General features: G+C 33.5%; 3 protein-coding genes across 4 annotated transcripts; 1 reads left to right on the forward strand and 2 right to left on the reverse strand.

Moving 5' to 3' along the window:
* The first annotated feature begins 207 nt into the window (after window positions 1–207).
* On the forward strand, window positions 208–2542 carry LOC141692853 (small ribosomal subunit protein eS1-like). Its single transcript, XM_074497803.1, has 7 exons — window positions 208–319; window positions 408–455; window positions 546–651; window positions 1448–1585; window positions 1668–1853; window positions 1954–2154; window positions 2238–2542. Exons 1-7 carry the CDS (start codon window positions 309–311, stop codon window positions 2331–2333), a joined length of 786 nt encoding a protein of 261 aa, XP_074353904.1. The 5' UTR covers window positions 208–308; the 3' UTR covers window positions 2334–2542.
* Window positions 2543–4770: 2228 nt separating this feature from the next.
* Window positions 4771–7555, reverse strand: LOC141693038 (putative disease resistance RPP13-like protein 3). Its single transcript, XM_074498024.1, has one exon. It carries the CDS (start codon window positions 7492–7494, stop codon window positions 4861–4863), a length of 2634 nt encoding a protein of 877 aa, XP_074354125.1. The 5' UTR covers window positions 7495–7555; the 3' UTR covers window positions 4771–4860.
* A 970-nt stretch (window positions 7556–8525) lies between these two features.
* On the reverse strand, window positions 8526–11769 carry LOC141693292 (thioredoxin-like 3-2, chloroplastic). Of its 2 annotated transcripts, none has more exons than XM_074498335.1 (5): window positions 11366–11769; window positions 9983–10057; window positions 9413–9515; window positions 8951–8968; window positions 8526–8825 (listed from the first exon to the last, which is right to left on the reverse strand). In XM_074498335.1, the coding sequence occupies exons 1-5, from the start codon at window positions 11671–11673 to the stop codon at window positions 8721–8723; spliced, it is 609 nt and encodes a 202-aa protein (XP_074354436.1). In that variant the 5' UTR covers window positions 11674–11769; the 3' UTR covers window positions 8526–8720. The 2 variants fall into 2 exon arrangements, with proteins under 2 accessions (XP_074354436.1, XP_074354438.1); XM_074498337.1 differs by having other exon boundaries at window positions 9413–9479; window positions 11366–11768.
* Window positions 11770–16289: the final 4520 nt, after the last annotated feature.

The following is a 16289-nucleotide window of genomic DNA, read 5'->3' on the forward strand; positions in this document are numbered from 1 at the left end:
AATGATTCTAAAGAGGAAAAAAATAAAAAATAAAGAGTTTTTTTTATCAACCAACTTAAAATTGTTTCAAATAAATCTAAACAAAATATTTTTCAATTAAATTGAATAAATGAGTTCATAGGCTTTTTTCCATTAATCGAGTAAAGTAAAATGTTTGCAGTTGGGCCATTAAAGCCCAAAAGACACAGAGCAGCTAAAATCCGGTCCAAACCAACGTTATAAAGCAAACATAAACCCTAAACACTCATCGCCTCTCTTCACATTTTGTGCCCTCGCCGAACATCCTCGTATCTCATCTCTCTGCAACCATGGCTGTCGGGTAACATTTCAATCCTTAAACATACTTACATCCTATACTTACACTTATGTTCATGTAATAAAAATCTCTAAATTTTGTTAAAATGCAGGAAGAACAAGAGGATCTCCAAGGGAAAGAAGGGAGGAAAGAAGAAGGCGTGAGTATCTTCACTTATGTCACTTAAATATATGTATGTATACTGTTTGTAAATGTTTTGATTGTGTTGTGTAATAATATGATGAAACAGGACTGACCCATATACCAAGAAGGATTGGTATGATATTAAGGCTCCTAATGTTTTTGAACACAAGAATGTTGGTAAAACTCTTGTTAGCAGAACCCAGGGTACAAAGGTATATTTCTTATTTTTCGTGTTTTCGACTTGTTTGTGTTTGTTGTTTATATCTATTGGAAACTATCTAGTTCATGCCAATTATGTAATCAAAGAGGTCTGTATTAGTTAAGATGATGTTGTGGGTTGATTATATGTGAACTAAATGTTGCGATATTGTATTGAGTATATGCTTGAGTTATTCGGGCTGCATTTTGGTTTGTAACCTATTTGATTGATGTGGACATGTTGTATATGGATTAGAACACAAACACTACTATTTGAGACTGTATTTTATTATTTGCTTCGAATAAAGACACACTGTTTATATGTTTTCCTTATCTATGATAACTTTCTTACGATGATAAAAAAGATGCAACATTTCCTCGATTGTTGGTTGCAGTGTTCCATCTATCTTATACTTAACAATTATGTTTGTAGAAATTTGAAATGCTCAACACATGTTTACTGTTGGATGGAAGGTAGGAGATGCGCCTCTGATAATAGACTTTAATTTGAATGTACATATTAGAAAGGGAGTGTTCATAATTTTGTACTGTGTCTGAGTTTAGCAGTAGAATTGGTTAATGTTTTTGTGCTGTACATACTTTTCTATTTGAAGGACGATTCCTAGGTGATGTTTGTAAAAAAAATTGATGGACATGTTTTGTACGTGGCCAGCAGTTTTAGTTGTCTGTTTTTTATTGATAATGTGCCAGTTATATAGAGTATTACATATATGATATATCTGTACTTTTTATGCTATAATTATCTTTCAAGGTTTTTGTATTAAGTTACATGTGCTTATTTTTATATAGATTGCTTCGGAAGGACTCAAACATAGAGTGTTTGAGGTTAGTCTTGCTGACCTTCAGAAAGACGAGGACCAGGCTTACAGGAAGATTCGCCTGAGAGCAGAGGATGTGCAAGGAAAGAATGTCCTTACAAACTTCTGGGTGTGTAAAATATCTTTTGCACTTCCAGTTTTTTATATAGCTATTTGCAAGAAAAAATGACCTTTTACTTTTACCTTTTCAGGGAATGGACTTCACCACTGATAAGTTGAGGTCTTTGGTACGTAAGTGGCAGACACTGATTGAAGCTCATGTAGATGTGAAGACAACTGACAGTTTCACCCTGCGCATGTTTTGCATTGGATTTACTAAGAAACGTGCCAATCAGCAGAAGAGAACCTGCTATGCACAGTCCAGCCAGATCCGTCAGGTTTGTCCTGATTCATAAAATACTGTGTTGATGCAAATAAGTTTGAATGTGTGAAAGTAATGGAAGTAGTAATGAAAGAATTGAAATGCGTTTTCTCCAGATTCGCCGCAAGATGGTTGAAATCATGAGGAATCAGGCGAGCTCTTGTGATCTTAAGGAATTGGTGGCTAAGTTCATCCCAGAGTCTATTGGCAGAGAGATTGAGAAGGCAACTCAAAGCATTTTCCCTCTGCAAAATGTCTTTATTCGCAAAGTAAAGATCTTAAAAGCACCTAAATTTGACATTGGCAAATTGATGGAGGTATGTGCTTTGTAATAGTTGGTAAAATTCATATCACTAATTTTCTAAAATATTGGTGTAATGATATGTGATTACTTGTATAGGTTCATGGTGACTACTCTGAGGATGTTGGTGTGAAGCTCGAGAGACCAGCTGAGGAAACAATGGTAGAGGGAGACACAGAAGTTGTTGGAGCATAAGTATCATGTTTAGTCTGTGTACCATGCTTCTACTGTTATTTTCTGGTTTGGAATCTCATTGATATTTCAACTGGATAAGTTTTCTTTATCATTTTAGAATGACATTATTAATTGGATTATAAAATTTTGCGGTTTAATAGCCAAGCAGTTTGAAAGATATTTGCACCTTTATTTTGTTAAACAGTGATATGATATTTGCCTTCTGTTAATTTTGTGTTTGTTTTGTTAGTTTCCTCAGACTTTGGCTTTTCATTTTAATCATTTCAGTTGTGAATTAGTTTTGATGTTTGTCTATGTTGGTTTGAGTGGTACTGTGGTCTCAAAACAGTGTCTTTAAATAAAACTGCTGTATAGACTTTGAAATATTGAGCAAGTCCCTTGAACATGAAAAATATCAAGAGATGCAAATTATTGTTATAATTTTAAAAAGTTAAGACTTGGAAATGCATCACCTCTGCAGGTCATTTTCGACTCCCTGTACACCATTTTGAAATGAAGATTGGTAAGGTTTGTCAAACTACCCAAAACTTCCTCAGACTAGTCCCCGAGTTAAGTATAGATGCCTCAACTCTTTTAGCTCACATATATCTGTATGTTTAGGTAGTTGGTACCAATCATTCACAAGCACCACACAAAGTTTGCAGTTTTTTAAGTTTGCATCTTGGTACTTGAAGGAATTACCAACATTTTATCAGAAATACAATTCATTAAGTGCAAGAACTTTAAAATTTAGGGGGGCATTTGGTTCATGATCGTTGTGTATTTAAGTGATAGTGTTTGGGTTAACAAGAATGAAAACTCCATTCCCTCTAGGAATGTAAATCAAACCCATTATATCATGGAAACACAATCTTGTACAAAATAAAATAAAAAAATGAAAATCATGATCATGTGATGCATGTAGTAGCTAGATCTGGCCATCTGTGCGGTTCGTGCGTGCCGGGCCGGGCCGCACACGGGTTGGACACTCGAAATGGTAACACTGAACCGACTTGTTAATTAACGAACCGGGCTCGGGCCGGGCTCGAATCGAGGAAAATCGAAGTCGTAATCGCACAAGAAAATAACCGCGTACGAGTTGTGCGGGCTCGTGCGGTTAACCTGCAGGCCGTGCGCACCGCCAGCGGTTCGTGCGTGCCGGGCCGGGCCGCACACGGGTTGGACACTCGAAATGGTAACACTGAACCGGCTTGTTAATTAACGAACCGGGCTCGGGCCGGGCTCGAATCGAGGAAAACCGAAGTCGTAACCGCACAAGAAAATAACCGCGTACGAGTTAACCCGTGCGTGCGCCAGCCTTCTCTCTTCTTTCTGCCAATTACTTAATATAATATATTATAAGTATGATTATATTTTTAGTGCAGAGGCAGGAGACAGGAGTAGGAGTAGTGTAGTGTAGGCTGTAGGCACATAATCCCATGTAGTAGACACTAGAAAGCAGTACAGAGAAAATACTTACCGCCTTCTGCTTGACTAGTGCGGGTTGGTGCCGGGCCGGGCTCGGTCCCGGTTTTCCAGTATTATATTCGTAACCGACTCGACTAATTTGACGAATTGTGCGGGTTTGAACCGGCCCGATTCGGGCCGAATAATTACGGGTTTCCGTACGAACCGGTCCCGAATGTGCACATTTGGCCAGCTCTAGTAGTAGCTAATACTTATTCTAATACTCTCATCCCCTGCTACTGGAAACCGGAAGAGACTAAAAATAAAACAGCTGGTTGAAACAATTTGTTAACACCTTCGAATACATTCCAGTACATATGTAGGTTTTCATCAACTCCAGACGTACAATTTATGCATATTTTCTCCAATTTATGCATACTCTCTCCTGGGGACACCACCGATAACAAGGGCCAAATATCTCTGGTATGGGAGGTAAACAGCCTAGTTGTTGCGGAACTGGCTTAAAACATCTGACAATTATCTAGAGTCAAATATTTGAGAGAACAGAGCTTCATCTTCAACTTGCCATTCTTTCAGATGGTAGATATTATCAAACTTCAAAAACTGAAGATTTGGAAATGCAGCATCTCTGCATACCATTTTCGACCCCCATGTACACCTAATTCAAATGAAGGTTGGTAAGTTTGTAGCTTTTTCAGCTTGCCTATACTTGAAGGAATTACTGAAAATTTATCAGAAATACCACCCAATTATCCTAAAAATTTTAGGAGAACCAAGTCCCTGATACTAACACCAGCCAAAACTATCACCTTCAGATACTTAAATCTTCTGTACCAAAGATTAGTTTCTTCTAGTTTGGAAGGTGCACTATCATTGTTAATTAGTGCCAAAGATTGCAACTTCAAATTATAAGAACTAGACCCAAGTAATTCCAAATACTTACTTATTCCATCATAAAATACAACTGTAAATTATGAACAAGTCTTTAACATTAAGAAAAACAAGAGATACAAATTGTTATTATGCGAAATGACAAATATGACCATAACAACAATTTAAGAATTGATGAACACATAGGTTTCTGAGGCACACTGAGACTAAAAATTTAAATCTCCTTTTTTCACCGCCTATTCCAAGGGCTATATATCGTTGGTATGGAAGGTAAATGTTCCAGTCGTGGAACCATCTCAAAACAAGGACAATTTTCTATTGTCAAGTATTTGAGAGAAGGCATAGCTCCAACCTCAATATGCCATTCTTTTAGATTGCGAAGATATTCAAATTTCAAAAGCTGAAGACTTGGAAATGCATCATCACCGCTTACCATTCTCGACCCTTTGTACACCCTATTTAAATGAAGATGGGTAAGATTTGGGAAACTACCCAAAGTCGGCATCAGATCTTGTACAAGCATGCTATCAATAAGTGTTAGGTCTGTGACTGAATCTGGCAAAAATTGAAGTATTGACGGATCTCTTATCTCACCCCGCAATATGACATTTTTAAGATGTTGGCAAGACGAAAGAGGTTCCAGTGTTGGAAGAACAGTTCTACCAGCATAAAGGGAGAACGTTTGGAGACTTGCTAAATAAGCAATGGACTCCAAACTGCTGGCACCACTTTTTCCTTCTGCTCTAATTCCCAATGTAACGAGGTTGGTCAAATTGGGAGTATCGATCCTGATCCAAGCCTCATACAGGATGTATTCTATAGTCTGGAGCTTTGTGTGCTGCTTACCACTATTCAAACTTCCTCTGACTACTCCTTGTTTAAATTGTACTCCATAACTAAAGTATAGATGCCTCAACTCTTTTAGGTCACATATATCTTTAGGTAGTTCGTAGCATTCATTCACCGCTCCACACAAAGTTTGTAACTTTTTAAGCTCGCAAATACTTGAAGGAATTACTAGAGTTTCACTAGAATAACTACCTACTAAGCCTAAGAACTTTAGGAGAACCAAATCCCCAATTTCTTCAGGAATCCTCTTTGTTTTTACAGCAGTTAAGACTAGTACTCTCAAATATTTAAATCTGGTGTACAACAACATCATTACTTCTAAATTACTAATATATGTTAGTTGATTAATTAGTGCTAATGAGTGCAACTTAACATCATCTGAACTAGACCCAATTAATTCCAAATACTTACTGATTCCATTGTGAATGACATGTCGTGGTTGTCCTTGCAATAAACGGATGGGAGTTGGATGCAGTTTTTTGGAATCAAAAGTTCCCAACAATTTCTCCTCTGCGGCCTTTTGTATGACAAGATCGCGTACAAGATCATGGACCCGGCACTCCTGAACTTGTCCATCCCACAGCAATTCTACAATCTGAATCATATTGCGATTGACTAGCTCATTCAGATAATCCTCCGCCACATCCTCCATGACTAACCCATGTGCTTCATCAGCTTCAGATATGAATTCCTCTGCAATCCATAACAACTTTAACTCGTTAACTTGAATTCTGTGGTCTTCCGGGAACCTTGCAAGGTATAGAAAACATTGTCTCATCTGGAAAGACAAGTCAGCATAACTCAAACTTAGTATTTGTTCTATCTCCACAGAGTCACTCTTCAACTGTCTCCACATGCGGTCCTTCACCTTGAACCAATCTGAGCTCTTCTTGTTCAATAAGAGCCCACTCAGTACCACAATTGCAAGTGGTAAACCTCCACATTTACTTACCATTTCCTTACCTAAGCTCTCCAGGTTTCGGGCTGGTTTTGCTCTCTTACAGAATAATTCCCAGCTCTCATCTTCCTTCAAAAATCGGATTTCATTGACAAAGCATCTGTCATCTATTTTCTGAGCAATTTTTTTATTTCGCGTGGTAACTATAACTCTACTGCCATTTTTCTTGTCTGGTAAAGCTTTTTTGATCTTTTCCCATACTTCAATATCCCATATATCATCAATCACCGCCAGATAGCAACCGCAGTCTTTCAATGATTTACGCAGGTGTCGCAGCGAGTCGACCTCATCCATCTTGGACAAATCAACTTCATATCCCTGAAGAGACTTTATCATCTTATTTAAAACATCTTTGATGTCATACTCCTGAGAGACACAAACCCAAGCACGACTCTGAAAATGGCTCAACTCGCTAGAATGGTACAATTTACTGGCAAGTGTGGTCTTTCCCGACCCTCCCATTCCATGAATGGAAATCATGTTAAGAGAAGGATCCTCTTTAAGAAGTTCAGCCAACAAAATATTAACATCATCCTTGAAACCAACCACATCCACAAGGTGTTCGAAGGAGGTTGCTTTTAGCAATGGTCTCTTTCTTTGGTGCACAATCGGAGTGGTTAAGATGTTAGTAATACCGTACTGCTCATGCCTGTTCTTGATCTCAACGACTCTTCCCTTGAGTGACTCGATCTCTTTGCCGATATCATATAGATTAGCTTCTTTCTTGCAGAACATGCAGATAACGTTCCACATACGATAAAGAACGCCTTGTTTTGGAGTTTCCCCTTCATGTTGCAGGGTACTGAACCTCTCCAGGATGATTACAGCATCATTAGCGACATCTTTGACGTTGTTTATCCATTGGCGAATTAAATCCATTTTTGGTTTAGGCATTGATGCTGCATGTTCTTCTGCAACTCTGACAGAAACTAGCAAGTAGCCCAATTCATCTCTGAGCCAGTTTACACCATCTTTCACTCCGATCCTAATGTTAACTTCTTGAGTAAGAAAATTAGCAAGCTTTTCAATAGCAAAGGATACTGCTGCATCAGCCATCTTTTCTCTTTAAGAGTCAGATGAAGAAATTTCAACAGAGTAGAATGCTAAAGAACCAGCTTCTCAAAAAATGAAGAGACAAATAAAGCAATAGAAACAACAATGAAGCAAATAATTAGTAGTAACTATCAGTTAAAACAAGTTGATTAACGTTGTTAAGAATTTTTCTATATATTTGGAAATTAGGCATTACTTTGGGTTTTCTATTCATGGTTGCTTTATCTTTCAATATATATATGTATAATAAAGCATTTTCGTTACTTTACTTTTGATTTGTTTATGTACAAGGAAGACAGCAATAAATTATTCAATTTTATTTGTTTTAATTTTGTGAGAAAAAATGTGCTGTTTTTTCAGTCCATTTGATTTGCCTATGCCCGTTGTTAGAGAAAACTGATCATAATCCATGTCACTTATAAAAATAAGTTGAAGGATGCATATTTTTATAGTTTTAAACTATATAAAAAAAGTTACGCTCCAAACTATGGGTACAAATTGCACCTAAATTCCATCCCCTCCTTTCATTCTTAGTTATCTCGACCAAACACATCACCATGGGTTACTTAATTTTTATATAATTATAAAGCATAAGCATATTAGTTACTTTGCTTTCAATTTTTTTTATGTTCACATAGAGGACACAATACTTTCGTTTAATTTGTAATCATTGTTCCTCTAATAAGAAATGTGCATATGGAGCCACACTGGCCAATAACTGCAGATGCTTTACTTCAAGTGCAATATGATGATTTTAATTAAATCATACGATTAAAACGTTAACAGTGACCTACAACATAATAATATATATAGATGTTGACTTGGTTTTACATGTAATGTTTTTCGATAGATTGTGGCCATATGGGAAGATTTCCGATAATTTGTCACAAGTATTTCTTTCATAATTTTTTTTCGATAGCTGTATGTCATATGACTGTTTTCCCGGTGTTCGATATCCCTGTAAAACAATGGCGAAAGACATGGTTCCTCAACTACAATACAGGTTTCACAGTATTGCGCTATAACATGCATACTGCAGAGGAAGTGGACATTCAGCTGTTGTCTCTATGTGACTATCTTACAAGGTCCAAGTTATCAACATCAACCGAGTCTCTGTGTGTACATACAATAGTTTCTTTCTGATGAAACTTTGTAAAGGAAAAATGTCATAAATATTTATTGAGTAATATATGAAGACTAAACTGACCCAGTGTGCTTGTAGAATAGATTTACAATGTATCCTCGCATTCAATCATTTGACGGACCTCATTAACTACCAAGTAAGCTTTGTGGCCACCGATAACCTCACCCTGTTTTTGGCTATCCTTCCAAAGCTATCAGAATGCACATGTAAGACATTAGTTACATGCATGAAAATTCTGAGTTCTTTCGAGTGAAAGCACGATGCAACAGAATATAAAAGATACAAATTCTGGATCAAATGGAACAGTAGGATTACCTGAACGGTTGGCATTTTCTGCACAGTTTTGAGCCCCCACCAATTCAAATACATGGAATGATGTAAAGCACGTGTTAAACAATAGAACTGCTAGCTTAGATGGGTAAGCAAAGGTTAAATGACGACACTAAAATTTTGATTCGCGGAACAGCAGGAAGCAAAATAGTTAATGGAATTAATTATCTTAATAGAACAAACAAAATATTGTTACGTATGATTTGTAGGAAGTAATTATACGAAGCTAATGGGAAAGAGTCAGAAACAGGTATTCCATATGTTAAGGGGGAAGGGAGGGGTAGAGTAACCAACGTAGGTCAGTCATGAGCGAAAAGTATAAGCAACCACAAAATTTTCTTATTATAACTTCTTGTGTATGTGTGTGTCAGTTCATATAACTACTAAACATTGCAAATTGTAAAAATCAATACATTGCAAAAACTGCATTATTAATGAGAAACTTACGGTGACCCCTGCACGAACCACAAGTCTGTGCGGGACATTGTTGACATCGACGCAGTAGAATCTTACTCTGTTCCAATACATGTAAGATAAGTAATATATCAGCCTGTCACTTCCAAAAAAAATATGAAAAACAATCCGTTGTCCGTTGCGCACAAAGTAAAACAACTGGCAATCAATGTTATGTACGCAGTAAAAAAATCTAGCCCATCCCCACAAACATGACAGGTTCAACCTAAGGAAATTTGGTAACAAGATTTGCATTGATTTATTAAAGCCTCTCATCACCTGCAACTGGAAACTGGAAGAAACTTAAGACGACAATCAATATAAAACAACTTGGTTGAAAGAATCAGTGACACACTCAAATCCTCTCCAGTACTTATGTAGGTTTTAATTTACTCAAGACGTACAAGTTATGCGTAGTCAAGTACAAGCATGTTGAACTGAAACATTTCAATTAAAATGTAAGACGGGGTAAGAAAATGGATTTGCTTCTAGTTAAGAGCTTATTACTGTTTAGAAGAATAAATAATTATACTTACATTCAAAAATGGAGAAAATTAATCTAACCGTGGAAAGTAGTCAGCTGCCAATTTTTCCAATTTTGGTTTCAAATAGATACATTTTCTGCACCAGCTTGCCATCCTGCATATCAAAAGTAACTGCATAACATTATGCAAACTTTCATGTGCGTGTCTCAATACACACACACACACACAAACATATGGGTGAAGAATGAAGATCTACTGCTAGCCAAAAGACTGTTGCAGCTAAACAGATCCGATCCACCTATTTCTAAATCTTGGTCTATGGCGGAGAAGCTGTATTTAATTTTTAGAATAATATAATAGGGACATTCTACTGACGGCCTTTAAAATAGGGAACTGCTTTGGTTACCAGCCCATATTAAAAGAGAAATAATTAGGCCAGTCCGGTAGAATCAAAATGTGGAGTATTACAATCTGTGTTATGACAGTAGTCTGAGATTATGGAAGAATTCACTCAACATTCATTGAGAAGACGGATTAAAGTCTACCCAATACTTAGCTCACACCTAACCAAATCATAAGCGAGAAACTGACCAGTGGACATGTTCTTTACTGATATTGAGTAAATTCTTGTGCACATCAATATCGATATATTTTTAACTTTCGAGTTTCACCCATAGAACACTGTGAAATATATCCTCATGTCACAATGTTTTAAAGTAGCGAACCTTCACAATCTATATTGAACAATTCGAAATCATATCAAGATCAACAAAATTAAAAACCAAATACAAAAAAGCCCTATAAAAAGAAAACAAAAACCTTACATCACAAACATAATCACAACCTACCCTTCAGAAAAATGTTGGTGGAAATAGTCAAATGTCCATTAGACACACTTAGATAAAAACTTTATCTTATCAACCCCATCTAACACCGTTAACGGATTTGAACAGAAGATTTTATTTTATTTATCTTCACTGGAAAGTGGAGCAAAAGAAGTGCAAGGTTTCTTAAGTCTCTTAAATCTTAACACATCCCATACATCAACCATCAACGCATAAACGATGTAGTAAGATTGGTATTATGAAAAACTACTTTATACAGAGAACTAGAGAACTCACTTATTTTCCTAAACAGATACAAAAAACACTGATCCAAATAAATATAGCTTCTTCTAGAGTTCAGTAACAAATTTCGCAAAACACTGCAGCAAAAGATGCATAACATATGGTCCTCCTCCATTTTTCATTTAAATTTTTTCCTACTATTCATATCACTCATAAATTCATCTACTTCAACAATCAACGATGAAATTCAAAAATACAAGTCCCCCTTTTAATTAAGTATCACAAATACAATCAACATCATAAGTAAAAAAAATCTGATCATCCAAAAAGCTAGCAACTTTAAAATCAAGAACAATTTAAAAACCCAAAATTTATATGGTAAAAACAAAACATACCATAAAATCACCAGAGCTTCATCTAACTGTTGAGCATCAGCAATCACACGATCAAACTGGGTTTCACTAGAAATCAACTCTAGCTTCACTGAAGATGATTCCAACCCATTTTGTACAGACCCTTGTGTACAATTAGTCAAAGCTTTTACATTTCCACCTTTAATTACACAAAAATTGCTTGAATATTCAAAACCCAGTTTCAAGATTGATGGGCTTGTTGATAATTTGAGTCTAGATTGAAAAAGTTGCAATCTTGATGAGTCTAATGAGGGTTTTGTAAGTGGGGATATGTGCATTGTCCCGGACATGTTTTTTGTTGTGTGTATTTTGTATGTATACACTGGAGAACAGAATTTTAAGGAAAATAACTGTTACATAGACAGGTATGTTTATGTAGGAGAATGAATCGCAAGAAAATTCTTTGTATCATAATAAGGACCTTTGCCCACGCATGCTAAGAAAAAATATATTAATTTTATTATTTTTTACGATTAACACCAAATAAATTATTTTATCATTTTTTTTATAACTTAAATATTTTATTTTTCGCGAGAAATCATGGTGTTGAGTTTTGGTAAAAGTATCTGAAATAATATTGTCACGAATAGTTGCAATATGATTTTAGTTTTATTTTTTTTGTTGCTAATATATGAGAGAAAAACAAAAGTTTCAAATTTTACAATAGCATAACTTAATTAATGTGGTTTAATTTTATGAAAAAAATGTATAGATATCAAATTGTGGCCAAATTGAAATTCAATTGACACATCTCCTATTATTTTATCAGGCATCAAAAAGTTTCAGTTATTATTTTTACTACAACTACAGAGTAACCATCATTTGAATAAAAAACGAAGTTATTATTGTTATTCACCGAGTCCATTCTGTTACTTCCTCCTCTATATGCACCCTTACATCATTGATTTTTTTTTCATATATGATATTGCATATGATACATTGGTTGAACATTAGTAATGACAGATTAAGTAATTGTTCGAATCTGATTATATTCATCTATGCATATTCTTCATATCATAAAATCAAATAGTTATTAATTAAACATATAATGATTTAACATTTATAGATGAAGATGAAGTATATTTAAAACTTGGGGATTGAGTCTCAGTTCAAAGAATATTTTGTACCAAATATTACAATCATGCATTTTAGCAATCCATTGAATAGTTAAACGAAAAACAAACATGTTGCAATCTAACCTGTACTTATAATACGCATACAATGTCTATATTGTGATATGGGTATTTGATAAATACAGTTTGGAAGAAAAAATTTAAGTGTTACATCTCATGAAGGTACATATTTTTTGTTTTGTTAATTTACATGTAAAGTGTTTACCAATTAAACTGAAATAACCGAGTACGATCTGACAACGTTTCACGATCTTGTAGAGGAGGATTTGGAGAAGAACAAAACAGAAAATGGGCAAGATGAAGATGTAAACAACATATTTTGCATTTGAGATACTAATGTAACACCTTTATATGTCCCAAACTTCCTTACAGTACTAAATCCTTCTTTTTTGTTGTTGTGTGTAGATGGAAATTGAATGCTTAGATGTTACACGATTCATCACTATTTTCGATCCTTATTAAAATGATAATAATATTATGGTACGCCTATATGTACATCTAAGAAATCCATATATGCTAAACAAATGTATAAAAAATCCCATAATTTAATGCCTGGGAAATATGATCTCGTACTATGTCAAATGAACTTTTTTAAGTACTGTTGAAATAAAATATTTAAGTTATGTAAAAACAAAATAAGCTGTTTTTTTATTTTCCTTATGTATAAAGAAAAATTTTATGGAGACCACTATTTAATCGGAGACTACATAAGTTCTACGATCAAAACATTATAAAATATATTATTTTGTGAAGTATGTTCTATGAATATCCCCAATTCATTAAAATTATATATATATATATATATATTTGAAGTACTAAAATATGTATATTTAACAAAAAATGTGAATTAAAAAAAATGCAAAATTTTGTAGTTCATAATTTCGGTCATTACATTTCATAAAAATTAGATCATGTCAATTTTTTGCTTAAATTTTTTCTCAATAATTTTGAATTGTGACTAAAATCAAATTCATATATTTATTGATAATTACTCGTCGTCGTCGTCTTCGACGACGTTTCGTATTTTGTTACTAAAAAGGTATAATAGAGGATACACAACAATTTTAAAATTGGAATAAAATCAATATAAGATATTTATTAACAGTTTCTCTGCGTTGTCGGCCGACTCCTTATATTTTGTAACTAAAATGGAATAAAAGAGGAATTACAATAATTTAGTAATTGGAATAAAATCAAAATATGTTATTAATTGAGTGTTTCTCGGCTTCGTTTCAAGGATATACAATAATTTTAAAATTAGAATAACATCAAAATAAGAAATTTATTGATAGTTTCTCGGTATCGTCGAATACGACGCCTCGTATTCATCAACTAAAAAGGTATAAAAGAGAACGTACAATAATTTTGAAATTGGAATAAAATCAAAATAAAATATTAAATGACTGTTAATCGACTTCCTTTTCGATGATACTTCATATTTTATCGCTAAAAAGTATAACAGAGGATATACAATAATTTTGAAATTATAATAAAGTCAAGATAAGATATTTAATGATAGTTTTTCAGAGAAGACAATGCCTCGTGTTCAACAACTAAAAAGGTATAAAAGTGGATTTACAATAATTTTAAATTGGAATACAATCAAAATAAGATATTAAATAATTATTTCTCATTCTCGTATTCAACGATACTTCGTAATCAATAACTTAAAAGTATAATAGAGGATATACAATAATTTTAAAATTGGTAACCTACTAAACTAATCATATTTGTGCTTATGCAGGGACAACCTACTGAACTACATAAGAAGCGAAAATATGTTATTCAAGCGGGAAAAAAAAGTTTTTTACCTTTTCAAGCCAACATAACATCCCATTAAAATAAACTTGCAAGTTGAAACATGATAATTCAGGTAATTATCAAATGTTGCACAAATGAAGATGTTGGCCAACATATTAAATGGTCATCCCACCAACAATATGCTAAACTCTGGTCTCTGGTCTCTGTTCTATACCTCTGAAAGAATATTTTTCTACTATTTTTTAGATATATGGTTATTCACGTTGCTTAATTTATTACTTGCAATGAAATTTTATTGACGATCTCGTGGCGTCGTCTTCGACGACCTTTGTGTTCTGGAACTAAAAGGGTATAATATAGGATATACTGGAATTGGAATAAAATCAAAATAAGATAATAATTGACTGTTTCTCGGCGTCGTTTTCGAGCTCGCCTCATATTTCATAATTAATAGTACAATAAAGGTTATACAATGCATTTAAAATGAAATAAAATCATAATAAGATATTTATTGACAGTTTCTCGGCGTTGTCTCGTATTCTGAAACTAAAAAGGTATAAAAGAGGTTATACAATAATTTTAAAATTGAAATGAAATTAAAATAAGATATTAATTAACTATTTCTCGACTTTGTTTTTGATGACGCCTCGTATTTTATAACTAAAAAGTATAATATATGATATGCAATAATTTTAAAAATTGAAATAAAATCACATAAATGTATTTATTTATAATTTCTCGTTGTTGTCGATGCCTTTGTCATCGACGCCTTGTATTCTGCAACAAAAAATATATAAAAGGGGATATAAAGTAATTTTGAAATTGGAATGAAACCAAAATAAAATCGTAATCGACTGTTTTTCAGCTTCGTTTTTGACGAAACCTTGTATTCGTAGCTAAAAGGTATAATAGAGGATATACGATAATTTTGAAATTAGGATAAAATCAAAGTAAGATATTTATAAACAGTTTCTGAGCGTTGTCGAAGCAAAAATGCATAAAAGAGAATATACAATAATTTTAAAATTGCTTGAAAAAAATAATTTTGAAATTTAAATGAAATTAAAATAAGATATTTATTGAAAGTTTCTCGGCGTCATCGGTAACATAAAAGGGATAATAGAGAATACACAATAATTTTAAAATTGGAATATAATCAAAATAAGATATTCATTGATAGTTCCTAGGTGTTGTCTTGTATTCTGCAACTAAAAAGGTATAAAAGAGGATACACAATATTTTTGAAATTGGAATAAAATTAAAATAAGTTAATAATTAATTATTTTTTCGGCTTCGTTTTCGACGAAGCCTCGTATTCAATAACAAAAAGTATAATATAGGATATACAATAAATTTAAAAATGAAATAAAATCAAAACAATATATTTTATTGACAGTTTTTCGGCGTCGACTAAAAAGGTTTAAAAGAGGATACACAACATTTTTGAAATTGGAATAAAATTAAAATAAGTTAATAATTGATTGTTTTTCGGCTTCGTTTTCGATGACGCATCATATTCTATAACTAAAAAATATGATAGACGATGAACAATAAATTTAAAGATGGAATAAAATTGAAATAATATATTTATCGACAGTTTCTCGGCATCGTATTCGACGACGCCTCGTATTCGACGTCGTCTCGTATTCAACGTCTCGTATTCTGCAAATAAAAAGGTATAAAAGAGGATACACAATAGTTTTGAAATTAGAATAAATCAAAATAAGCTATTAATTGATTGTTTTTCGGCTTTGTTTTTGACGACACCTCATATTCTATAAATAAAAAGTATATTAGGGGATATTCAATATTTTGAAATCGGAATAAAATTAAAATAAGATATTTATTCATAGTTTTACATGGTTGTCGATGCCTCGTATTCTGCAACTAAAAAGATATAAAAGAGGATAAAAATAATTTTTAAATAGAAATAAGAATTTTAAAAAAAATTATTTAATTCTTACTCGACTTTGTTATCGACGAAACCTCAACTGTATAACTGAAAAGTATAG

This window comes from Apium graveolens, chromosome 10 (assembly GCF_009905375.1).
Source record: "Apium graveolens cultivar Ventura chromosome 10, ASM990537v1, whole genome shotgun sequence".
In the NCBI taxonomy this organism is placed as follows: Eukaryota; Viridiplantae; Streptophyta; class Magnoliopsida; order Apiales; family Apiaceae; genus Apium; species Apium graveolens.